Raw genomic sequence first — 27,421 nt, 5'->3', positions numbered from 1 at the left:
ATATTTGTAAGATTGTTAATCTGAAACGCGAACTCATTCGAAAGTGTCACATCGAACAATGTTGTCAATGTTTTCTCAATTTTCTTGGACAGACAGACAGACAGACAGAAGGGGGTCATTACGGATATGAGACATTTTCTCCAAGGTTTGGATGGAGGACAGCCACTGCTTTTCTAACCTATGACATTTCATCAGATGACTCTTCGGGGGAATTAAAAGCAGAAATTTCATTTGGCTTAGTTTTTTTTTTTTTTTTAAATAAATATCTCACACATTTGATTATTTTATTTTATTTCAACGCTTACTTAATACTTGTGCTGCAGGAAATGCAAGCTGTTGTGTTGTGGGTGATACTCAAACCATAAAAGTATTATTGTTGTTAATCATAACGCTGATATACGCCTTTCATAATCAAGGCCATATAAATGCAGTCGCCATCATAACGACTGATCTAAACTACCAACTTTTTGCTGACCTGAAAGAGACTCCGCTTCATGCTCGTACACACAGCGGGATTATGCGGGGATCGCGGGATATAACACCTCTTCACAGCCCTCGTATTTTATCTATCTGTGCAAAAACTTATGGAAACCGTAAAATAGCAGGCTGCTAAGCAAAAAATGTAACAAGCCACACACAAAAAAAGAGGCCTGTACACACAATATATGGTTTGTTCTCCAACCATGTCCTTCCAGGTAGAAGCTTGGAATGGAAGGCCAAAGTAATTGCTAGTTTACAATCGCAGTACACGACACAGGAGACGGTCAGTGGAAAACGGCGTCCAAACTTACCGATAAGCCGCGACAGCTCGGTTGTTCAGGTATTTCTGAGCAGTCATGACACCAACGAAGAGGAAATCAGTGGACCTGGAGCCAGGCTTCTCGGTCACCGGTGAATCCTTATCTTGCGGGGGCCATTGTACTCCACCGTATTCCTTCCTGAGACCCCCGTTCAACCCACAACCGGCAGGGTTTGCTTTTCGTTTCTGGCCAGCTTTCTTCAATTCAGTCGCTTTCGGTAAAATGAGTCTGGAAGCCAGAGTGAACCCGACAACCAGTCCCAACAGAACACTAAACCATGCTCTTCGGCTTCGACCTGCCATTCCCCCAAAAGTTCACCAGCTCAGATTGTACCTTCTCTGTAAAATAAAATTGCTAATCTGATAAAACAAACCAGTATAAAAACGACAACAATAGCAGGCGAAAATGGTCTGGCGGACCTCTTGTGTCTCAACAAATCGGGCTCTCACACATGGTAGAAAAGCCCTTTTCTTCCAGTTGCCTACGTAGCATCACAGCAGTCTCCTTGAAGCGGCCACCTTAGCAATTTTCTGCCGCCTCTCCCTCTGACATCAAGCTGTCCGTCACATCGAACATCAACAACCGTCAACGCATGTCGTCAAATGCGGCGGAGTTCCCTTTGCCTCGAATAGGTGTCCCATTCTCGTCATTATCTCGCGTATGGAGAATGTCGGACTGTTGAGATCGCGGATCACGAAGGCTTTAAGAGTGGTTTGACCCAACGGGGTTTCCGTAGGACAGCTCTGACTGGCAAAGTGGGAGGGTCAAAAGTGGTTCCGGTATTGTTTTGGGGGTTTTTCATTCCATATTTTGTTTCTGCTATCGCTCTGCTTCATTTTGCTTATATGTCTAGCCTGGGTAATGGAAATATGTCACTTACGTTCGGATCACCTGCTCAAACTAATACAACTTTATTTATAATAAATTATTTTAGCAATTATCACTAGTGGACATCCATTTAAAGCTTGAAAACGTCTCACCTTTCATTCAAGAAGATTCATAACATATACTGCACTGTCCGGTGAGAAGTACAAATATGTAAACTCTTATGCGTGAATCAGTGAACGGCTCTGAGAACTACAGTAACCCCAATCCACAGGCGCGTTGCCATGGAGAAGAATCCAGTAAGAACAGTCAGATTGACAGCGGAGTTAGAATGTATTTCAATTGCCGTAATAAACACATGACTACGAACGAGGTTTACGTAAATTTATCATGTAGATTCAAACTAGATATTAAAACAGCATAAATGACATACGTGACAAAGAATTCTAACTCGGTGATCTGACGTTTTTGTTGAAATGCAGTTTGGGAGATGTATGTACCCCATCTTCAATGTTCCTTTTTCCATATGTTTACGTCCCCACCTATAGACTGCATTTGCATAAACTCACTTGAAAAAGTCTCATGCTGTCACAAACTCCACCCACTACCTGTCAATCAAGCGCCCGACCAATCATGGCGCCCAACGAATCACGGCTCATCTGCCAAAAGGAATTACATGAACAATATGGCATAAGGTATCTGCTATGTTAGGAGAAGAAATAACTATACATGGACTTCCCAGTTAACATAATTTTAGAGTGTCATAACTGTTGAAACAATTTTCATGTTTTTGAGCAGAGTCCAAACAGCAGGAACGAGACAGATAACGGCAACAAATTCGGAGTTAAACTCCAATTGAAAGAGAGGAAGGGATTGCGTCACAAAGAGAAGTAACCCTAACCCTAACCCTATTTAGCCAGAGCCAATGAATGTGGGGTTTACAAAAAGTATGCTATACATTCTATCAACCAATAAACATTTTACCATTTTTATTTACTATCTATCTTGCTACATAGAAGGCGGGGGACACTCCGCGTACGACGCCAGTGCACCGCGGAGCCACACACAAAGACATACAACCATTCACACACGCACATTCATTCCTACGGGCAACTTGGAACGGCCAATCAACCTGAAGCGCATGCTTTTGGAGGTGGGAAGAACCCGGAGAACCCACGCAGACACAGGGAGAGCATGTGAACTCCGCACAGAGCAGGAATTGAACCCGGGTCCCACTGCGCCACCGTGCCGCCTGTCACGTCCAAACTCCTTCTTCCGTCATATCAGTGGTCTTTAACCCCCCCTTGTGGTGTTGTCATCTACAACAACTCGATCAACCTGATCAGGGAACAAATTGTTTCTGCTACCGCATTTTGTCCTTCGTGTTCTTGTTTTTCTTAGGACGAAACATTCAGTTGTACATATCAGTCCAGCAGTTCTCCACAAATGAGACCTGAATTTGAATTCTCAAAACTTCAGCTCAAACTGTTTCACTGTAAATGAATGCCCTGAACACATACACACACACATACACACGGGCTGAGCTTACAATGATCCAAGAGGCTTCAGTTTCCCTAGAAGGAAATATATTCCTCCTACTTCAGTGTCTTCATGTAAAATAAGGTAAATACCATAGATAGGTTGGGTTTTCATACTTAGGATTTAACATTGAGTTCTTAAAATTTTTAACATTTTCTGCATAGCAATTTCCATTCAAAACCGTAGAAAAAAGTGTACACCAGGAGTTCATGTACAGCTAGGCACAACCAAGTAGCTGTGATAGTGTACAGGAACATCTGTACCCACTATGTACTAGAAGTACCCAAATCCCAATGGGACATACCACCAAAGGTGGTTGAGAACGACAAGGCTAAGATCCTGTGGGACTTCAGCTTTCAGACTGACTAACAGCTGCTAGCTAACCAACCAGATATAGTGGTGGTGGACAAAGAGCAGAAGAGGGCAGTGGTGATAGATGTGGCAATTCTAGCTGACGCCAACATCAGGAAGAAGGAACACAAAAAGATTGAGAAGTATCAAGGGTTGAAAGAACAGCTGGAACATATGTGGAAGATCAAGGTTAATGTGGTCCCCGTGGTAGTAGGAGCACTTGGGGCAGTGACCCCCAAACTGGAAGAGTGGCTCCAGCAGATTCCTGGAACAACATCTGAAGTCTCAGTCCAGAAGAGCGCAGTCCTAGGAACAGCTAAGATACTGCGCAGAACCCTCAGACTCCCAGGCCTCTGGTAGAGGACCCGAGCTTGAGGATGACACACAGATACCACCCTAAAAGGGTGAGAGGGACATATACAGTATATATATATATATATATATATATATATATATATATATATGAGTATTCCACTACAGGATGTCGGGCCCTCAGGCCACCTTCATGAAGTCTGTTCCTGATTGTTTAGGTAGAGACATTCACACCAGTGGTCTTCTGGAGGTCATTCTGTAGGCCAAGAGCAGTGCTCGGCCTGTTTCACCTTGCACAAAGGAGCAGGTATCGGTCCAGTTGATGGGTCGAGAACCTTCTACAGTCCTGTCCAGCTCTCCGAAAATAACTACCAGTATCCTGAAATCTCCTCCATGCTCTGGAGATTGTGCTGGGAGACACATTAAACCTTCTTGCTGCAGCATGTGTGGATGTGCCATCCTGGAGAAGTTGGACAACCTGTGCAAATTCTGTAGGGTTGAGGAATCGCCTAATACTGCCAGTCGAGATAACTACTCAAGCCAAAACCAGCACGAGTGGAAAACCAGCCAAAAAGATCAAGAGGGAGAAACTTGAAATGAACTCCACATGTAAAACCAGTCCTGTTTTCAGGGTTTTCTAATTGTTGCCACTGTAGTGCACCTGTTGTTAATACAATGAACACTAATACAGCTGAAAGTGATTAACGGCGCCCTCAGCTGCTTAACCAACCAGAAAATTATCAGACAGGTCTAACTGATTTCATGCCAGGCCCAATTGAAAAAGTGTTCCTTTAATTTTTGTGAGCAGTGTATATATACTTTTTTCAGTTAAATCATACTATTTTTGAAACATGATTTCCAGGAGGTCTCAATACAAACAAACATTTTTTTAATATAATGAAAATATTCACTATTACAGTAATCATCGTACCTGGAGTTTCCCCTGCCTCACGCACTCTGTCAGCTGGGATAGGCTCCAGCCCCCCACGACCTGCCACAGCGGATGAAGCGGTTGACGATGAATGAATGAATAATAAAATAAATACAAATGTAATATTTGTTATCACAGTCTGCATGAATTTATGAAGGAGAATCATACGAACACTTATTGTTAGGATTAAAGACAATTTTGGGAAAAATTGATTCACCAATCTCTCACCAATCTCTATTTAAACTCACCCCCATGCCGATGGGCAATATTTCTGGAGCTTTACAATCAAACAGTGATGCCACAAATTCTGAAGATGTGGTTTTAATACATAGGGTTAAAAACAGCCAAGATCCCACAACGATTTGAAGAAATGTTATACGTATTTTTTAAAAGTAAATATTTAATGTTGCCATTAATCAATTGGCAAGATTAGTTGCCATTCTTAGTGCACAGCCAACCTGAGTATATACACAAGCTTAAATGTCGGTATGCACAAGATTCAGTCTCTTCTGTAACACCCAACATGTGTTCTTAAAGGTCATTGTTGTGTGATGCATTCCTCATTCCTAACAGCCCATAGTAAATTATTAATTTAAGGTTGTCTGCAGCATATATCACAAACCTCACACATCAAATTGGTAATCACTTGTGCATGTTTTTTGTTACCTACTGTACATTATTTTTGTCTGTTTCCATGGACACATAATTTTTTAACTTGAGCTAGAGAATGGTGACTTTTAATGGCAATCTAGGTTTTTCGCTTAAGCAAGTTTAACATTTTGCCTATTTTCTGGAAAGGATATATGATCCACTCCAGCCTCACAAAAAGAAATAAAGTTAAAACATGTACTTGTGCATTGGGGGGGGGTGGGGGTGGTATGTGGGGCAGGGGATGTGTCAATGTCAGATGATTTTAGTAAATCCAATAACCCTGAATTGAGGAATAGTGCCAAACATGCTTCCCATCACTTCAACCAAGATTATGTTTCAATGATGCGAAGTTGAGCAGTTATTTGAAGTTACCCAGAAGAGCATTTGATCATTGATAATGCTATAAAGAAAGTGTGTTGGTGTCCTTTCTGCCAGTAGTTTAATACTCTTCCAATGATCTTAAAAAAATTTTGTTACACAGCACAACTCAAGTTAGTGGTGACGTTTTCTGTGACCTAGGAGCTGACAGCAAGTGCTTACAGATCCAAATCAGTCTGCGTAATACCTATGGGCCAGCAAGGCAGGAGGATAGGGTAGTGATATTGTTTAAGAGACACAAGGGGAACACCTCCAGAGATTTACAAAGCAGCTGGTAGCAGTTTGCAGGTAATGGAAAGAACAGCAACAAACATAATGTTTGCCATTCTAGGAAGACACAAGATCTGGCATCTCCTTACAATCCAGACTGGGGATGTGATCAATCCCCATGTGACATGATTGTTAGACACCATATTATTCCATTGTGTTAAAAACATTATAAAACATAATTTTTTGAGTCCAACCAGATACTAATGACATTGTGTTACATTCTGCTTTTGTTTGTGGAATGTTGGCTGTCACTAAATCACACCCTGTGGCTGTGTTTTGTTAGTTGAAGATGTTAAGGCCTCGGAGATCTGAGGCCCCAGTGATGTCGCAAGAGTTACCATGATAATTGTGAGTATAAAGATAAAATCACAAAAATTAATAGAAAGCACTTTATAAAGTGAAAAAGAAGAAAGGAGAAAAAAGAAAGAAAAAGAAACATGCATGTATGTGTATGTGTGTGTGTGTGTGTATACTGTATATAAGCCGCTGAAACAACACCCCAAAAAAACAACTGAATCTCACAAATTCCCAAAAAATACAAAATACAAACTCGTCATGTGTTTACTGATCAAAATGTGTAGAACAGTACAGCCATTCATACTGGTCAAAATGTTTGCAACTACAAAATCAGAATGTACCATTTGTTTTACTGAACCACATCTACCAGTTACAGCTGCTTTAGTAACATCAACTCTTAAGCTATGGCAGTGCACATCAATGAATGTAAAAGAATGAATCAGAAAAAAAAACCCATGCTAACTGTGGACTTCATCAGCCAAACCTACTGGTTACCTACCATTTACAGGAGTGGCTTCATTACAAGCTTACAATGCCAAAACAAATATAACCCTTACAATGCCAAAACAAATCTAACAGTTCAATTGATGATAATCACATTATCTTTGATGCTCATACATGGTTGCAGCAAAGATAAAGTGAATGGTAGAAAAGAAATAGGTATATGCTATTAATTTACGCAAACTAATGAACATTCATTAGATTTAGGAAGAAAGTAAAAAGAAAAAAAAAAGGATAACATCTGCTCTTAGTGACATTGTCAGCTTGGGTCAGTCAGTCAGCACCCACAAAGTAATGTCAGAGGTCAAAGGTCCTACAGACCAATGTCTCTGACTGTCTTTAACCTCATCCACCTGATGACGGTCCTCTCCTACCAGGTCTCCATGAGCAGGTTCCCCCGCCCTCTCCAGTCAAAGGATTGTAATCTGAAACAAAAAGAGAAACACCACACAGCTGGTAAAGGGTCTCTGTCGATGACTGATCCAACAACTGTAAAGAGAAATTATGTCCGTCTACTGTGTAAAATGAGTCATGGAAGCACATGGGTGTGTCATTAATCTGCGACACGATTGCTGGGTGTGGTTCTGGATGCAGCAGAGCGCAGATGTGGCCACATCCTTCTGCGATGCTGATGTGGCTGTACAACAGTAGAAATACAGCTGTCCTTTTCAGTCTCAAATGACTCATTCTGAACCCCCACCCCCACCCCATCCATCCATCCTGAAGCCAAACCCAGCTTACAACAGGCGAAAGGCGGGGTACGCCCTGGATGTGTTGCCAGCATAATTCAAGGCTCAATACTGACATGTATTTTAACATATCTGAAGCAACTTCTGAATTTGAATGAAACATGCTTTCTCTTTCAAGTATTTTGACTGTTTTATTATGAAACTGTCAATTTAAGGTTTGAACCTTGACTTTTTTTGCCCCAACCATTTTGGTAAACGGTAGCCTTCCATCTCAAAGAAACTGATTCATACAAACAGCCTAGTCGACAATGCTTTATTAAACCTGGACAGCTGCTGAACAGGACTGTGTGGTCACAGGGCTCGGCTACATGTGCAACTGGATAATCACATGCAATGACTGGGAAAAGTAGTGTTGCTCCTTTTATCTATTGTAACTTCATGTGGATCTAAAAATAACAACATAGGTAATGGAAAACAGCAGCCTTACAGCAAAGCCTTACTAGCAACGTGTCACAATGTGACCGGCCTCATAGAATGTGGCCTATAAGAACATTATCAGTGCCTGATAGAGACAAATGCATGTGAAGCCAGAGTGAATAACAGGATCACATCGCAGCAATTCTTGGTGTTTCAATGGTGTGTGGTTTTGTTTTGTTTTCTCAGTATGAGGATGTGGTGCAGTGAGGTGAAAATGAAGCATTCTGAAGCTTCCTGAAGGGGAAATTATTGCTTATTTATTTTTGATATTGTTCTTCAATTCCTTTAGTGAATCTCACTATCACTATGATCATTAGATTTGTGAAAGCAGATTGGTAATATTATTCTTAAACAGCCTTTCTACTGCTGTGAGCCACAGGTGAAAAGTTACAAGAATACAAGAATTAGCTTAGGGTATCATTTGGATGTTAAGGACTCCGATTTCAATTGCGGATATATAAAGCATGAATGTATAATTTATGCAACAATGAAAAATAAAGCAAACAAGAGGACAAAAAAAGTGTACAAACAGCAAGTTAGTTGTTAAGCTCAACACATGATTTGCAATTTCCAATACTGGATTGACAATATACTTTCCTACCAGTTTTTATTTTAATGAATGAGTTTACAGACAAATAATAAGTTAAAATGACATTTAATTACTTCTCAAACACTACTTTTCTGAATTGTGACTTTATATACAGTAATCCTTCACTTACTTGCGCTTCAAGATGCATGGCTTCACTACATCGTGGATGTTTAGTAGGTAGTCATGTGATACCGTACGCGCATGCTAGTGACTGACAACATCCATGTGTGTGATGCGTTCCGAGACCCATGGAACACATGCACACTTCCGTGTATTAAACACTTTTCTTTAATACAAAAGTGTTTTAAACAGTTTATAAGAGTGTGGGAAAAGTAAAGGTTTCATTTTTCACAGGTGGTCCTGGAACGCATTAACTGCAAGTAACGAGGGATTACCTTGTATAATACAGTATATATATATATATATATATATATATATATATATATATATATATATATATATATATATATAACCTTATTGCACATACCTGTTTATACCGTACATATCTATTTTATTTTACATTATTTTAGTGTTAGTGTTGGTTTTTGTGTATATTCTGCTCTACATACCTTCAATTGCCCCTTGGGGATAAATACAGTTTTTGAATTTGAAACACAAACAATGCAAAAAAACAAAAAAACAATGAAATATACATAAAAAAATATTTACAAAATATATTATTAAAAAAATAAAATACATTTCCATTATTTATTTCTTTTTTAATATCTTTAATTTTATATACTGATTTGATCCCTGAAGGGAAATTAAGAATGCATAATCTAGTTAGTGCTTCAAACACATACATATTAGTGAGTACAGGCCCCTGTAGCATACGCACACACACACAAGGGGGCCTGTAGGCATGCAAGGGGAGGTAGAGTGGTGGGCAGCTCCTTCATGGTGCGCCCCTCATGAGCAATTTGTAAAGGGGGCAGCGCCTTGCTCAAGGGCGCCTCAGCAGTGCTCCAGAGGTGAGCTGACACCTCCCACTGTCAGCTCACACTCCGGGTGTTTTTTGGGCGGGAGCAGGAATCAAACCACCGATCTTGAATCATAGGACGACCCGCTCTACCACCCGCTCTACCACTGAGCCACAGCCGCCCTTTTAAATGAATGAAAAGAATCATTTTTTTCCCCTCTCAGATAGGGCAAACTGCAAAACACAACTAGAACTAAGGCAGTAAGAGACTGCAACATCCTAACCCTAACCCTGACTTACTTTCAGAGTACCAGTAGGTCAGGGTACCCTGAAAGTAGTACCTGACTAGTGCATATGGAGAAGGCCGGTGTGAGTAAGACCATAGATCAAAGCTAGTGCATAGGTATATCAAAGCCATAGCTTTGATCTACAGTCTTACACTGACCTTCTCCTTCGTCTATCCTATCTGGTTCCTGAGTGTACAAAAGTTGAAAATTGACTGTGACCCACTTTTCTCAAGATCAAGGTCATCATCTCACTTTCATCCACTTTGTCGCCCGAGTAATGTGCTTTTTGTTTCATCTTTCTATCTGCAACTGTTGCGAAGATATTTGGTGGACAAATGAACGGACAAAACAGACAGACGAACAAACACACAAACACTGACAATTACAATACATCCCCTTCTCGGGGTGTAAAAACAAACATCTAGTGTTCTTATCTGTCCTCTTTCCAGTCCATGTTTTTATGTTTACTCTTTTTAAATGTCTCTTTCTCAAATTCTTGATTTCAGTGTGAGTGAAATGTATCATGGAACTAATTAGCCTATTTGAAATTAATATCAACTAATAATTCTGACTGAATCTCAGTTGAATCTGGTACCAGATCTCGATGCCCAATCCTACTGACACACTTGCTCAAAGAAATCTGATCACATATACAGTAGAAGCAGCATGAAATGTTATGAGAACTTGTAGCATATAATCAAGACCATGCTACAGTTCAATGACACAGAAGATAACAGAACTCAATGAAATCACAGTTCATGAAAGATGTCTAATAGTCTACTTGTCTTGATTATGAGGTGAAATGCATAAATACAAGCAGAGAAAAAACAGGAACAAGCAGAAAAAAAACCCCATAGCCTTACAATAAGACCTTGATTACACTCATACCTGCACTGCGAAGTGGCTTCTTGTCAGTCTTTGATTTCAGCGTTGTTGTGGATGAACTGGACTCTTCAACTGTCTGTAGTGACATGAGCCAATCACAAACATATGAGGGACAGCAAAGTGTGTGAATATGGTATAAATTGATTAATACATTGGGAACATCAGATCACATCACTATTTATACTAAATTAGTTGTATGATCGCATTGGAAGGGATGTCTGAAAATGACAACAGTAATGGGATTTTAGAAAGATCACCCAACAACAAATATTCTCTTTACGGTAGACAACTTGGCCAAGCCCTCAAAGGGATTCATGCTGCTCCCATCCGGATGCACATATGTACAGCCACAATGTAGGACAAATTGCTGTAAAAACTTTTTTTTCCCTCCCACTAGTGGCCTAATTAACATTCCTAAATCAGCTGTTTCTATTTTCCTATACCTCGTGTCCAATATTTAGTTTGGGCATTATACTTTTTGTATTGTCTATATACAGTATGTAACCTTATTCAATGTTGGCTGTAAAACTAATTTTCCAGAAGGGACAATAAAGATATCCCTTTCCATTCTGGAAAGTAACTACTGTAATGTGGAAATGAGTTTAAAATGATGAAAATGAAACCTGTTCAATACTGTTTCACAATGTCAGTTTAAAATAAGTGTAACATCGTGAGGAAAGCCTCAGACTCACGGGGATGAAAGACAGATAACTATTTATTGATATATTATGACAATTAAACTCACCTGAGAAAGCTTTGCTTGTCCTTTGTTACTCTTTCCCTGCTGCATATTGTCCCACATCTCTATTTTCTGTTTCCTCCTCACTTCTTCTTGCTATTTACAAAACACATCATGCATTTATGTCAGGGTGGTCACCAAAGACAGGCCATTGCTTTTCTTATAAATGTTCCTAATAAACTCAAGTACCTGTTTCTGCTTCTCTTTGAAGATGGCTGCTTTGGCATCAAGCTCCTCTTGCATCTTTCTCCGAACAGCTTCCATTGCCTCATGGTTTCTGGTAATGTGCTCAATGTCTTTAAAAAAATCAAATTTTTTCTTCAATAATAAGAAAACACAATAACAACAATAACAACAACAGAACTTTTAGCTCGCAAGATTATTTGATAAACAGGATTGCTTTTATTTATCTGGAAAAGGTTTATATCTCTGAAGCGATGCTTTGCTGTTTTATACCATTATAAATAGGATGCTTTAGGAGCGAACAGAATTCTTTCTGGATTTTAAAGTCGTCAATAGTTCTTGCCTTTGCATAAAAAGATGAGCTTGATGAATCACCTGATAATTGCTCCAAACAACATGAAGGAACAGGTTATGAAGGTGCACCAGTAGAGTCTGAACCTCTGCCACAACCATAATTCTTCACAGCTACTTTGTTTTTCATATTCAAATTGTGTGGAAATCTGTTGTTTCTATCAAAAAGTATTGAAAAATGCCCTATTCCACAAAACCAACAATAAAAAAGTGAAGTGATGGTGATGCCATCATTATGCAATAATTGTGTAGTTGTCCTTAAAAGAAGTAGCAATGAAGCTCAGTGTGTTGATCTCTGAATCAGGAACTGGGGTGGGATTACATAAATTTTCTTCTTCCCACTCCCTTTCAGGTAGAGTTGTATTGTTAAGTTATGATCTTTGCTTATTTATTTTGTTCCTTGCTTTTTTTGTTTTTTTGTCTATTTTTGTTTTTTCCTTGCCTTGCCTGAAGTAAATGAATAACTAAGGGAACAGAACTGAAATGGCATCATCTATCATGATTATCCCCTTTTTTAGCTCATGCATTGTATGAAAGAGATTAATAGGAAAAATAATTCCTATAAAGAGGAGGGACTCTTAATAGATGGGTTGGTGGAATTTGAGGAACCAGGAACAGGAGGCAAAATGATTGCAAGCACAGGTCAATGACAAATGTTGATTAAAAGCATGACAAACAGGTACATGATCTGAAATTATTTCAATGTAAATTTTTATCTGATTTTTGATTTAGTTACTAGTTTTCTTGATAATATTAAATAAACTCTGTCCAAAATTGTCTACATCTCTATAAACGTCAGATCTGACATTTCTAATCTTAGTTTTACAACAATAAGAACAATATTTTGCGCATGTTCTATTCACTTGGATTGATCTTTCACTATGCCCGTTAATGGTTAATGTTGGAATTAACGGTAGAAAAATAAGCCTTGTAGAATCAGTTGAGCAACTTGATGCAACTTATGTGCCCAAGAATGAGACCGAAGAGCCAGACCTGGGAAATGAGTTTGGACAGATTGAGTCACACACATGTGACTCAATCTGTCACCATGTTGGTCTTGCCAGGTTAAAAAAAAAAGTCTGGCTTTCTGCTTAACAATACAGACCTTAGGTTCTGTGATCTGACCGCTGTGCAACTATGAACCAGGTATTGGTGCTGACCTTGCTGTGTTTGTGGAGGGGAGCTGCTGTCTCTCTGGCTGGATTTCCACTTGATTATGTGTTGGATAAGGAGGTAAACCAGAACAGTCACAACCAGGAGGTACCAGCCATACTGGGACAGGATATCCTCCACTGAAGGAAGCAGGAACAAAAACATGGCTCTTCTAGTGTCAAAATAATTTTGACATACACAAATTAAAAAACATATTAAAAACACTCGGATGAGAGATGAAGAGAGCGAGACAGAGATTTAAATATGATTTTTAACATGTTTACATGAAGATACTGTGCATTTTCTGAACAAAGAACCATCTAACCTTTTAACATTTATCAAACTAAAAAAAAGCAGACAAAATTAAGAAAAAAACAATTATCCATTCTCCACAACCATCTGTTCTACAATCATGTCTTTTACTTTTATCCTTTTTTTTTCCGATCTATAAAACTCATAGTCTGTAAAACCTGGTTCACCACTTCGTTTTACTTTTCATATAAAAGCCGATGCTATCCAGGTCAGAGAGAGATGGAGAGCACAACACGATGACTACTATATTATCTATTTGTCTGAAAATTTCTTGTGGAGTTGATATATGCCTGAGGACCGTGTGCTTTTGTTTTTTTTTTTATTCAAGGCATTAATGACATTTTTACGTAAAACAAAAATCGCGAGCATCGCACAGATTTCAATAATTACTGCTGCGTCTCAACAGACACGGTTTTGTTTTGTTTTTACGGTCGATCTACCCGAACGTGACTTGAACCAGACTGCTAGCTGATTAGCATACACGTCAACTAGCAAGTGAGTGCACCGTCACTTTATAAGTGCGAACTACCCGCATGCTGTCCTTTATCCTTGCTCAAGAAAGTTTGTCAAAATGAATCCAACATGACCATGTGTGTCTTGTTATCATGTCGAGTTACCAATCACACTAATGGAAGTTAGGTCTTGGTTTCTGATGGGCGCTTTCTTCACCGGATCCAAAAAGCCATCGTCATCAATGTCTGTAATCTCTATGTCATCATCCATCTCTGATGAAACAAGCTGTATGCTTAGGACGCGAACTCTTCCTGGATGGAATACTATATAAAGCGCGTTTAGCTGCTGAGTTACTCGTCGTGGTCGCAACTCTTTCCTGCGTCAACTGTCTTTGCTACAAGCGGCTAGCTAACTACATTTACGATGACGTGTATTAGCCGCTGGCTGCATTGGTCCCGTCGGATGTACGTCATCTTTAAGCGACTTTATAAACAACTTTTACACATACACGTGACAGCCAAGAATTGCAATCAAGGGTAATTAGGCCATATGGCACATTAACGATACGCAAATAGTAAGAGGATGCAATATTGAAGGCAACAACCCCAATCATCTAACTATAACCATATTGACTCTGACTCTATCTGGCCTATCTGCCACTCTCTTGTCTCTCTTTCTCTTACCTTGTTATCTTCCTTTTCTTTTCCACCCAACCGGTCAAGGCGGATGGCCGCCCAAGAGTCTAGGTCCTGCCCGGAGTTTCTTCCTCATCCAGGGAGTTTTTCCCCGCCACTGTCGCTTATGCTTGCTCTGCAGGGTTCAGTTGGGTTTCTGTCAAAGCGCTTTGAAATGCCTGTTGCCATGATTAAGCGCTATATAAATAAAACTTGATTGAATAATCCCGCTACATATGTTCATACGTTGTGGCAGTTCATTCATCTTCTTATAGCAGACACGATCGCAATCGTCCCCCGGATGAGAATCCATTTCATCGTGGAACCACACGGAGGTCACACACACGATCAAACTCAAAAGTTTTCGGTGAGACCAGTTCACCTAAAGTGCATGACTCTGGAGGCTGGAGGACGCCAGAGAAGATTGGAGAACATGCAAACTCCTCACAGAAAAGAACCCAAACAAACTGCTGAGGCATCATCGTGCCTCACACCTGGTAGTCCAATATTGCCCTTTACTCTAACATTCATTCTTTCAAAATGTATCTCTAAAACCTATAAATTCATAAAAGTTAATGTAAATCCAGGTAACCAGTGGACGTTGGCTAACTGCTTAAACAAACTTATCCCCGACACTGCATTATAAGAAACAGAACTTTATTGTATGTCACATTACAAAACAAAACTGTACTGGTTAATGTATTTTCGAAACAAAAAATGATCAAAAAGAAAAAATGCTTTCAGGGTTGTTAGGACCCGTTAACATGTGGCTCTACATCCATGTCTTCACCATCCTCTTCTTGGTCTCTCTCGTTCATCTCATCTCCAGCGTCTACATCAGCATGTGCTATCTGTTCACCCTCTTCCTCTTCTTCCTCCTCCACCATCCCACTTGGACCTGATTTAAAAATGAATATATTCAACCATGCAACCAAAAAAATATGTTGGAGTAAAAGGAAGTTACAATCATTCTCAATAGCATGTTGCTAAAAGTAATAGAAGACGCATCATCATCTCACTTTACATTGATGCAATTTTTTAATTGGAATCTTGTCGATTTTTCAACATGTTTAAGATTTTGCAAAATTTGTACGTCACATTGCAAGACCATTTAATAATGTTTACCAATAGATTGTACAAGTAAACATCATAATACATTCAAAAAATGTTGATGTTGGTCTGACCATTGATTTACTAAATACTGCAGCCTTACATCCTGTGACAGAAGACTGTTAGTCTGGGATCCCATGACTCTGGTACTTTGGGCAAGCAGTTTCCCTCTTAAATTCACACATAAAAACACATTTTTCCCCCTGAATCCTTGATTAAATTTCATGGTGTTGTAAGAAAATAAAGTCATTATGATAAGAAAGGAGATACTAGCTTTTCACTCTTAATTATATACTCCAAACATGCGTACATGTGTGTGTGTACAGTCCCCTGAAACAACATACACACACCAGGGGCCTGTAAGCATGCAGTTACATGCAATGGGAGGTGGAGTGATGGGCAGTTACTTTGAGGTCCGCCCCAAATGAGCAGCTTTTAGGGAGAGTGATGCCTTGTTCAAGGGCACCTTGGCAGTGCTCTGGAGGTGAACCTACACCTCCCACTGCCAGCTCACACTTCAAATGAGTTTGGTCCACACCAGGCCTTGAAGTGGCGACTTCTGGTCCCCAGTCCAAGACCTAGTGAACCAAGTTACTGCCAGCCCATGTGCAAATGATCTACATAATTGTTATTAATCTATTATCTGTTCAGGACTAAAGTCTGCACCAGCTAAGCTGTACATATGCTTAGTGACTACAGTAGTACCTTTAAACTACTCGTAACTCAAACGAATTTTCCCCATTTAAAATAAGCACGACTCATAACTCGGATTTTTGCTCTTGTATATCGAACAAGTACATGGACCAGGTGATGGCTTGTATTTAAAAAAAACTACGAGTCACTCTTATGTCAAGGAACTACTGTACTTGCAGTGATAAATGTGTATGGGAAACTGAGTTCAAATAACACAAACTGCTCCTAGTAATGTAGAAATATGTTACCGGCAGGTCATTGGTGAGATTTATAGTCATTTATAGGCTACTTATAGTCAACACTTGTCGATTTTGTTAAAAGACTGACTCAGGTGCAATTACATGAAGACTCATCGCTTCAAAACCATCTTGGACAAAAACATCAGCTATGTTATCTAAAGACGTTTAAATCAATCCACTGGACTTTAAGAAAATTCCTTGAAAGTTTCTTGCAAGTTTATTCAAGACACTTTCTTAAAGTCCAGTGGATTGATTTAAACGGCTCCAGATAACCATGACCTGGATGACATAGAACCTCCACAGACAACATCAAACCAGGACTGACCTTGTCTGAGGTCTCGGCCTGGGATCTGCCCTGCCTGCAGCATCCCTTTCAACCGCTCCACCTCCGCCAGCGATGAAGCATTAGCGATGGCATTCTGAAATACAAAGTTATTCTTTAACTGGGAGATAGCAGTTGGTTATTAAGCTTCTTTTAGGAGCTGTAATGCTACAAAGAACCTACAAAGTCATGTTTAACGTTTTAGAAAGTCAAAAGTAATCCAGAATCCAAACTACATCTGCCTCAAAATGATAACTTTCTTTATATGGAGGTGTATTAAAAAATGTAAACATCATGGAAATGTTTATTAATTCTTGGTCATTTATTTCAGGAAGTGAAAAGTCATACTGTAACTGAAATATTTCAAGCAATTTTTAACCTTTTGTATAATTATGGATTTCAAATAAAAAAAATAAAAAAGATGTGTATCTAAAAATGGTTGAGTAAATTACTTTTATGCAGGGTTTTATCAGTTCTAAAGTTGCCACAGCCTGTACCAGAAGGTTTTAGAGCACTTCTGCTTTTGTCTCCTCAAGCACTTTGCGGAGACGATGACCTTTTCCAACAGGCTATATAGTAATTCATGCCAAAGGTGGCCAAAACAAGTACTGAGTACATTGATGAAAATAATTTTCAGAAGTTTGACTTTCCTGTATACAATAATCCCTCGCTTGTTGACACTTCCAAGATGAACGGCTTCACTACATCGTGGATTTCTAGTAGGTAGTCATGCGATACCGTACGCGCATACTATAGGCTGACAGCATCTGTGTGTGTGCTGCGTTCCAAAACTCACAGAACACAGGTGTTTTAAATAGTCTATAAAAGTGTGGGAAAAGGTATTACAGATATACGGTGGTTTAATATCAGCATGGGGAGAGTTCACAAACGTTTAAATTACTGTAAATAAATAGTTTGTCGCTATATCCCGGATTTTCATTTTTCACAGTTGGTCCTGGAACGCATTAACCACGAGTAACGAGGGATTACTGTATATATTCCTGGTAAGTAACATTAGTGACTGATCTTATAATCTAAAATTTTGACATAAAGTGCACCCTCATTACTTGCAGTTAATGCGTTCCAAAAACCACACACAATTAATGAATTCCGCGATCAAGCGTCGCACTATTAATCTTATTATTTACGGTAATTTAAACATTTATGACCCTCCCCATGCTGATATTAAACCACCTATCTGTATTACCTTTTCCCACACTCTTATCAACTGTTTAAAACACTTTTGTGTCTCACATAAGTCTGAGACTAACGGAACCGAGAGCACTTCTGGATGCCGTCAGCCAATAGAATGCGCGTACGGCATCACGTCTGCAAAAAATCTGCAATGAGGTGAAGTCGCGAGTGTTGATGCACGAAGGCGCACTGTATATTTTTTATATTCATGAGCTTTTAGTCATAATTATTGAACATAAAACAAAAAAGTGCATACTACTTATGTATTGATATTTCAAAATTTACTCCTTAAACTAGATGAGAAGGAACTGAACACTAATGTTAGCTTGTGTGGCAACAGCTCAATTATCAGACAGTCTGCTGTTTCATCTTGCAACAAGACTCCCTATACCTCCATTTAAATCAACTGTAACAGATTATTCATTTCCACTCTTGGTGTGATGCAAGTGAAGAACTGTTGCGGTGTGAATGTGGCCTATTAAAACTGTTAAATAATGCTATCTGGCTTTCTGAACACCAACCCAACACCAATCAATCAAAGTCTGTAAAGTTAAAAAAGGACTGATTCATTGCCTGGCCATACTTAAGGTTTGGGTTAGACTACTTCATATATTCCCAGAAATCTTTAAGAGTGGAATACATATATGCACGTATTTCTTCATACTTCCCGTGGGTCACACACTCAGCTCGTAACTTCAGATCAAAATGTAAAAGACAATCCTGAGCAAAGCTCTATCCTCCATTAGAAAATATGCCTAAAACAAATTTGGGAATGACTTTTGCTACATTTCACAGCTAAAAACAAAGTGGAATATAAATTAAATATTGCCCTGTCACCAAAAAAACCTCAGCAGCCATATTTTTCCATTTAAAAATTAACCTTGATAGCTTCTACGTCAGCTTGAGATGGCCCCGTCCTCTTCTTCTCCAGCTGTGCTGCTACTCCTGGTGTGAACCTGAAAAGAACACACCTCATATAAACACAAGAGCCATACCTGAGCTCCTCTGACCTCCCAACCAGTGTAGTATCTTTTCTTTAGTTCAATACACTGACACGCTATCCACCTGCAGCAGTCCAGAGCAACACTTTCAGAATGAATCTGGCATCAGGTTCGAACTGTAGAGTTTGCAGTTTGACGTTTACAATCTATGCTATGGATATATTGTTTTTTTTATGAAAAAACATCAGGCTATAAGTTCTTGGTGAAGAACCGAGTTTTCTTACGTTCTGAAATAAAAAACAATTTCTGTCCACATAAATACCGTGAATGACTGGTGGTGACACTGTTCATATTTGCCATTATTAACCCATTCCGTCTGCCAGCATCCAGTGATTCTGAGGAGCTGCTGTTCAGTGCGGACTTTCATCTTACGTTTTAGTTCGTCTGGCAATATCCTTTGCAAGCTGAGCACCTCGTTTGCCCTTGAACATTTTCTCCGCCTCCTGACGTTCCTAAGACAATATCACACAGTTCCAAATGAAAATTATAATGAAACGAACAATTTACCAGAAGGCCTTGGAACACTAATGGGACATTATCCTTAGGGCAGAAGAGAAGTCAACACACTGTAAATAACCATTGCTGTACTTAAAGGGACAACTTGTAGAATACGACCAAAATTTCAACATAGCTCCAAAGCAAAATTCAAGGCTGTTACACACACACAAGATAGATATAGTGCCAACAAGGATAATGACTATAGGGATGAAAACAGGCAGTGAAGCAGTGTAGATGGAAACATTGGCAGATGCTAAAAATGGTGGAGAGCCAGAAAGTCAGATCCAGACTGGATTAGTGCAATTCATTACCATCAGGCTGCCCCTACAAGTCTATTAAACATCTTCAGCTGATCCAGAATGCCGCAGCTTCTAAGCAGGAACCAGATTAAGAGAGAACATTTCCCCTGTGCTACCATTTCTACACTGGTTCCCTATTAAAGTCCAAATACAATTAAATATCATTCTTCTTCTCTTTAAAGGCCTTAAGAGCCAGGCAGGCCTCACCATATCTTGAAGAACTAATGGTGCCATATCGCTCCTCCTCTGTCATCTCTCTGTCACTTTCTCTCCCTATCTGCCTGTGGCTTTGTCGCTCCCTCTGTCTTTCTACCTATGCCTCTCTCTCTCTCCTCACTGGTAAAGGCAGATAGCCGCTCACTGAGTCTTGGGTTCTACTCATGGTTTATGCCTGTTAACAGGATGTTTTTCCCTGCCTCCATCCCCAAAGTGCCTTCTTGTGTGGGGCAAGTTTGATTCTATAGAGGTCTTTCCCTGCTCTACCAAGAATGTGCCTTGAGTGCCTTCTTTTTATGATCTGGCGCTATACAAATAAAAATGAATTCAACTGAACATTGTCAGAATTTTTTCAAATCTAAGGCTTCATTACGACAGCTATTTAAGTGGACACTACATGCTGACCTATGCTCGTGCAACACGGTAGCACTTTACCTTGGATGGAAGCAAAGAAGTGTGAGAAGTATATAGAGCTACAGAGATAAAGATAAATGGATACTTTATCAATCGTGAAAGAAATTTAGGATATTGAAATCAAAATTTTCAATTAATCACTGCAGTTTATAAGAAGCTTATGCCGCATTGAGAGAGTGAGCTGGTAGAGTAGGGCAGGTGAGAGACGTTTTACGTGTAATCCGCAAACATTTTAATATAATTCTGGTCATACTATACAAACTGCCCCTTTAAAAAAGTATTGTAACTTTGTCAAACCACTGTTTTAGCTTCAACCTCCAATACATACGATTCATGACTCAAATCTCATGGCAGGCCTTGGAATACTGGACAATTTAAGTGAAGACTGGCCAACAGAATTGAATCACAGAATTCATATCTAAGTAACATTTTTTAAACTTAAAAAAACTGATCACTTACCTTAAGTTTTACCTTCTGGAAGTCCAGCACACGGATCTGTGGGATTTTATTGATGACATAGAGCCTGTAATGCTTCTTGTTAGTGACTGGATTCCTCAGTAAACTGGAAAATCAGGATTTATGCATGATTTTAATTCAGTGTCGCGCAAAGACATTCTAAAGCAGGTCCCAATTTAAATTGATGATTTATACCTGAGGAGGGTTAAAGTCTTCACCGTGGCCAGAGGATCCAAATCACCCTAGTTGTGGTAGAAAAATAAGTAGTGGTTCACATCCTGAACAATGGCAAAGACAGAATATTCCAATGTGTCGTGTCTGTCGGTATATTACCGTAAATGACAAAACTGACTCATTTAGAGGGGATCCAGTAATAAACATTTACACCAGCAGCAAAAAATTACTGCATTACAACTAATCAGATTATCACCACAGAAAGGCAGCACCTCTGAAACACAATCCACTGTTTCTTATGGTCACCACCATTTTAATTTATGTTATTATTTAGTTATTATTTTTATTGTTTATGTTTACACTGTATGTTAGCACTTTTACACCTATCCTGCTTTATGTGCTTTCAGCTGCCCCTTTGGGACTGGTAAAGTTTTTTACATCCCACTTCAAAGCGGTGATGTATTGTAATTGTCAGCGTTTGAGCGTTCGTCCGTCCGTTAGTTAGTCCACCACACATCTTCGCAACCGTTGCTGATAGAAAGATGAAACAAAAAGCACATTAATGGGGTGGCAAAGGGGATGAAAATGAGACGATAACCTCGACCTTGAGAAAAATAAGTCAAGGTCAAATTTTAACTTTTGTATACTCAGGAATTGGATAAGATAGAAAGACGAGGAAGTAGGCCAGTGTGAGTAAGACTGTAGGTCAGTGCACTAGCTTTGATCTTTGACCTATGCAAGTAGGTCAAGGTAAAATTTTGCATTCAGGGGTGTTGCAGGATGTTACAACCTGTGACTGCCTTTTTGAATATGAATTTGAATTAGAATTGCTGGTAACGCGAGTGGGTGGGTGGAGTGAATGATGTTGTCCTTTATTAAAACTGTTAGTTCTCTGATTGAGGACACACTGCCACCTGAATCCGCTGAAGTGTGACACCAGCACTAAAGAGGTTAAGGAAGAGACCACTGGTAGTTTAGTGGCATTCTTTTCCTAACATATTTACCTAAATGGCTTCCATATCAATTTGGTTTTACATGGAAATAATCAAAAATCAGTTTTACAGCCAAGCTAAAATGACCTCTAGGGGAAACTGGGCAGTTGTTTACAAAAATGTGCACGACACGGACAAAACTCATTGATTATATAGATTTACAACAACTTGCACAGATGTTAGAACTATAGTGCATTAGAGTTGTTGTTTTATTTTTTTTCCAATTCAATCTGTATTAGTGATCTGTATAGTGTTAGTGATCAAAATTTGGAAAAATTAAGAAATGTGTCCCATTCAAATGGTTCTGATGCACTGGCTGCTTCATAAATGTACTCACCAGGTCCTGAATGTTGTTGCTTGTGAGAACCAGTTCTTTCAAATTGGGTAGAGACTGCTCAAGGTTCTCACCTATACGACTGGAGAAACATTTTGTACTGTTACAAGCATGAAACCATGTTCTGTTGTCAAGGTTATTGTGACTAATTCAAAGAAAACAGCCTCTCTAAGTCCATGCATTTAAAAAACAAAACAAAAAAAAAACATGGTTGTACTTTCAATGCTACAGACTGGGAGTTTGCACTACAATTTCTAACCAAAGAGACTAAAAGCAAAATAGTGAAGTTACTCAAGGTTATCAAAAGTGGAAAATAAATGTGAGAAATACTTCCAGACAGTAAAGCTGAAGCAGTGCACACCGTTTCACTTGGTAAACTATTTTTTTAAGTGCAGAACAGCTGACTGGTTCAATTTGAATATTTGACAATATAACATTTGGAAGATGTTTCAGCACCAACTCACCAAATCCTGTTGTTGTTCATTAGCAATGTTTTCAGTCTTTTGAGCAGAGGGAAGCCGTCCAGTTTTCGAACTTCATTATCAGAGAAATCAATGGTGTCAAACTGGTCCAGGGTAGCACCAAGATTTTCAAGCACCGGGATTTTATACCCTATATAGTAGAAAGAACACAATAGTTGAATAGTAAGCATTCCCTGTTCTAAAAAAACAATATTGCTTTTGCAGATTTGTGCGAGGACGGCAGGAACAAGATTCACATTTTAGAGACCTGCATTAGCAGTAGTTTCAAAGGTTAAAAAAAACTTTTTCTAGTAAGACTTTAAATGTCATCAAAGAAATTACATTTGACAACAACACAAAATGATGTAAAATACATAACATTCAAGGGGGAAAAGACCACTTGAAATATTCCTTATTTTCACAAGGACACTGAGCAGAACACTATAGCAAAGAACAGAGCAACAATGAGCTTTTTTAAAGAAACATTGCATGTCAACAATAATGATCAGCAGAAGGTTAGTATGTGGAAGTACACAACCCTAATTGCTGATCTTGAACATAGGTGTGGCGCAGGGCAGTGGGATCAAGCCAAGTCCCCCTCCAATTATAACTGCGTCACAAGCACTCTGCCAACATGACTAACTTCCCAAATTTCCCCACTGCGGGACAAATAAAGGTGGTCGTATTCTTATTTGACTTGCTGATGATAGCAATATGCTGAGACTCCTGTCAAACAATAAAAATTTGACAAAGGTACATTTAATGGTGCTAAGACAATAATGTAGTTCTGAACATAATAAAATAAATGGCACCATTGTGGAATTTAGGACACCCATACAAACAGCTTTTCTCACTTGACACAAAGAGGAGGACAGAGTTCATGAAAAAAATTCCTGAGGATTTACAAAACCATAAAGATCTTAGATGGCTCCTTCAAACCTCCCACCTGGTAAGGAAAGAGCGATAAAGGCTTAATTTTGTCAGAAACCTCAAAGATGGCCTTCCTGCTGATGGAAAATCGAGTATCCTACATCATTTTAATTGTGGTATATCCGCAGCACAGCAGAGAGACAAATGCTAAATTGTCCGGCAGGTGAAAAGAGCACTGAGGTCTTCAGAAACTCTGCTCCAAAACCTTGAAAGGGTGTAAGCTACCTTTAAGTTGCCTTCACAAAACAGCAGATGGCATCAGTCAATTTCCAGCCCACTCAGAGTTGAGCGTATTTTCTCTCATCATCAGCGAAGAGATACATCAAAGATCATCAAACCAATAATGGTTGTTATTCATCTATTACTTAAATCAAGCCACATATATTTATTTATATATATGTTATATATACCAGGATAGATAGGATCAGGAATGAGTCCATCAGAGGGACAGCACATGTTAGAGGTTCTGGAGATAAAGTCAGAGAGGCCAGACTGAGATGGTTTGGACATGTCCAGAGGAGAGATAGTGAATATATTGGTAGAAGGATGCTGAGTTTTGAACTGCCGGGCAGGAGGCCTAGAGGAAGACCAAAGAGGAGGTTTATGGATGTAGTGAAAGAGGACATGAAGGTAGTTGGTGTGAGAGAAGAGGATGCAAAGGACAGGGTTAGATGGAGGCAAATGATTCGCTGTGGCGACCCCTGAAGGGAAAAGAAGATATATAATCCTATTTGTGTTGTGATTTGACACTACTCTTTTGTCTTCACAAGTTTTACCTGAACTGACTGCTGTTAATCAGTTAATGAGACATTGGAACATAATTTCTAAATGTTTGTTATTAAATTCAATAATTATGTACTTTTATGTGAAATACTCCACTCAATAGTACGAACCGAACTGTTTTAGCCACAGGCTAAATAAACAGTTCGGGCCACGTCTTTTCTTTAAAGATCAGTAGTTAATAGTTATATACTTTATTTACATTATACAGTTTTTCATATATATTTGAAATACAGTCGTTTCACATGTATAAGAATCCCAACATCTATTTCCCTCTACTTTTCCAGAAGTCCGTCTATACCAACATCGGTCAACCTTCAGTCCTCTTCTCGGACAAATGCGTGAAAGCTCTCCGGTGTTTACATGTATTCATTCACAGGAAGCGTTGATCTCGGTAGATTACTTTTATAGCTAACTGTTCTCGAGTTAGCTAACCTGTAGCCAAATAGAATAAAAGTTATGGGTCATGTCTACACAAATGTTCCTTTTCTGTACATACTGTATTACAAAGTACACCCACTTGTGTCGGTTTCAAATGAATTCGGTTTTGGGCCCGCGTAAAACCCGAACACGCCAACAGAACATATCCCTCAATGCAGACGTGAAGATGAACTGACCTCGTAAGTCCAACTCTCTGTCTCTCACCGGGTTGGTATACTGAGCAGCTTGCTCAATCAGCTCAGCAGATAATTTCACCATTTCGAGACAAAAGTCAGGCGATAACAAGCTCGACTCGTGCTACAAATCGCCCTGCGGTGCACTACACGGAACACGCACGCTATTATCCGGAACAAAGGTTTCAAGTAACAGCGGCTTTATTTTGTCAAAGCGCCCACTAGTGGACGGAGGGCAACAAGCATACGTGTTGGAGTCGATTACGTATGCTTGTTGATTGCTAGTCTAAAAGTTAGACTAACAATCGTAAAACATGTACAGTACTTGTCTTCTTCTTTTCCCTTCGGCTTTTCCCTTCAGGGGTCGCCACAACGAATCATTTGCCTCCATCCAACCCTGTCTTCTGCATCCTCTTCTCTCACACCAACTACCTTCATGTCCTCTTTCACTACCTCCATAAACCTCCTCTTTGGTCTTCCTCTAGGCCTCCTGCCTGGCAGTTCAAAACTCAGCATCCTTCTACCAATATATTCACTATCTCTCCTCAGGACATGTCCAAACCATCTTGTATTCTGTTCATTTTTTTCAATTCTTTATTACTCTTCTTAGTTTGGTTAGAAACAAAAAAAACCCATACAGTATAATAAAAGTTATACACTTGTATATGATGACTTCAACGGCATTTTATCCTAAAATGTTGTGAATTGTTAACGTGATATACCATATTGATTGTGTAAAACTGATGGAGAGATGTGAAACTGTGTCTTTTAGGAGAGGTTATGCTGTGGGTCTCATGCCTTATATTGTGAAATTTTCAAATCTCATAAATGTATAGCATACTATGATTTAGACTCTCTTCTCAAGCCACAGAGAAGGAGACCAGGTCTGCGTCCGACTGTACATGCTATCATTGGTTTGACTTTGAGACAAACCTTAAATTTTCTGGTCATTCTCTCAGAGACACCAAGAAATGAACTGAAGAGGGCGAGAAGAAAAATGTCTGCCTCTAACAGGGAATCATACTTTAATTGTATTATTAAAGTTGTGGCTAAGCGGTAAAGCAGACGTCTTAAGACCAGACATTGTCCAGCCAACGGCAGTTCGATTCCTATTCCTATTCCCATCCGTTTCCTGTTAACAGGAAAAGGATAGCTTTTTGTTAAAGCAGTGTATACACATACTCCCTGTTCAGAGATGGCTCAAATCTCAGACTAAAAGCAACGTTTCACTTGTTGTCACCTCTGTTGTTCATCTTAATGGTATAATGGAAATAAAGTTTCTTCTTCTTAAGTTCTTGATGCATCAAACTGCTGAAATTTTAAAGTGCCGTCTTCATTAAGGAAAAGCTATGTCAGTTTCACTGTTTATATTAGTTACACTTTTTTTTCATTACTTCTAATCTTTGTTTTATTTCATGTTTTTTGGCTTGGGTTGGAATCCACTGTCTACTTCTGTCTTCAGTTTACAATCTAGTCCTTGGTCTATTACATATGATTTAATTTTTTCCATATGTGGTACAGCTACGTATTAACTTATTGCTGTCCACTGATGTTGAAATGGTTAGCCTGAGGGTACTGAACAGTTTAGTTTGTGCCAGTCCTCTAAAATTCAGAATTCAAAATTCATCCTTAGAGAAAAGAATTAGTCTACACATCCCATGCAAGTCTCAATATTTGAGAAGGATACAACAAAGTACTTAGACAAAGTATAAACCCACAAAGAGAAAACTTACAGCTTACAACCATCCCAGCAGGGATATCATCCCAAGAATACAACAGCATTAACTCAACCCAATTTATGGGCCCAATGTGTAACTGTTCAGCACACTCAGTGGCACAGTCTAAGCTTGTAGTGAACTTGCTTTTGGAGAACTTGGGACAGGGTAAAGATGTCTGAAAGTTACCACTTTTTGACCACTGACATTAGTATTAGGTGGTATCAATGAAAGCTCATGTGACAATTACCGTATGTTAGCACCGCATACAAAATGTGGACACAAAATCATCCAATGGCCACGATTCCTGGCATTAAAAGCATTAGCAGCTGGCGCTGTTTTTTTCTCCAACTGTAGATTTCTAATAGTCTTCATCAGCTCAAGTTTCCCTTTGGCTTTTCACGCCTTTGCTTT

General features: G+C 39.2%; 3 protein-coding genes across 3 annotated transcripts in view; all 3 read right to left on the bottom strand.

The window, feature by feature from the left end:
- chsy1 (chondroitin sulfate synthase 1) overlaps positions 1-1,486 on the bottom strand; it is a 50,173-nt gene extending 48,687 nt beyond the window's left edge. The window contains exon 1 of the mRNA XM_068313041.1: positions 792-1,486. Within this exon, the coding sequence (XP_068169142.1) occupies positions 792-1,102 (311 nt within the window). The 5' untranslated portion in view covers positions 1,103-1,486. The remainder of the gene's footprint in view (positions 1-791) is intronic.
- Positions 1,487-6,604: 5,118 nt separating this feature from the next.
- selenos (selenoprotein S) lies at positions 6,605-14,330 on the bottom strand. The gene is made up of 6 exons (XM_068321682.1): positions 14,056-14,330; positions 13,135-13,266; positions 11,630-11,736; positions 11,447-11,536; positions 10,705-10,777; positions 6,605-7,280 (listed from the first exon to the last, which is right to left on the bottom strand). Exons 1-6 carry the CDS (start codon positions 14,159-14,161, stop codon positions 7,201-7,203), a joined length of 588 nt encoding a protein of 195 aa, XP_068177783.1. The 5' UTR covers positions 14,162-14,330; the 3' UTR covers positions 6,605-7,200.
- Positions 14,331-15,205: 875 nt separating this feature from the next.
- snrpa1 (small nuclear ribonucleoprotein polypeptide A') lies at positions 15,206-25,464 on the bottom strand. The gene is made up of 9 exons (XM_068321222.1): positions 25,296-25,464; positions 22,972-23,119; positions 22,511-22,589; positions 21,203-21,249; positions 21,011-21,113; positions 19,497-19,576; positions 19,004-19,079; positions 16,933-17,026; positions 15,206-15,463 (listed from the first exon to the last, which is right to left on the bottom strand). The coding sequence occupies exons 1-9, from the start codon at positions 25,375-25,377 to the stop codon at positions 15,315-15,317; spliced, it is 858 nt and encodes a 285-aa protein (XP_068177323.1). The 5' UTR covers positions 25,378-25,464; the 3' UTR covers positions 15,206-15,314.
- Positions 25,465-27,421: the final 1,957 nt, after the last annotated feature.

The sequence above is a fragment of the Antennarius striatus genome, chromosome 1 (genome assembly GCF_040054535.1).
Source record: "Antennarius striatus isolate MH-2024 chromosome 1, ASM4005453v1, whole genome shotgun sequence".
NCBI lineage: Eukaryota > Metazoa > Chordata > Actinopteri > Lophiiformes > Antennariidae > Antennarius > Antennarius striatus.
The sequence above is the reverse complement of the archived record's forward strand: the minus strand, read 5'-3'. Positions and strand labels throughout refer to the sequence as shown.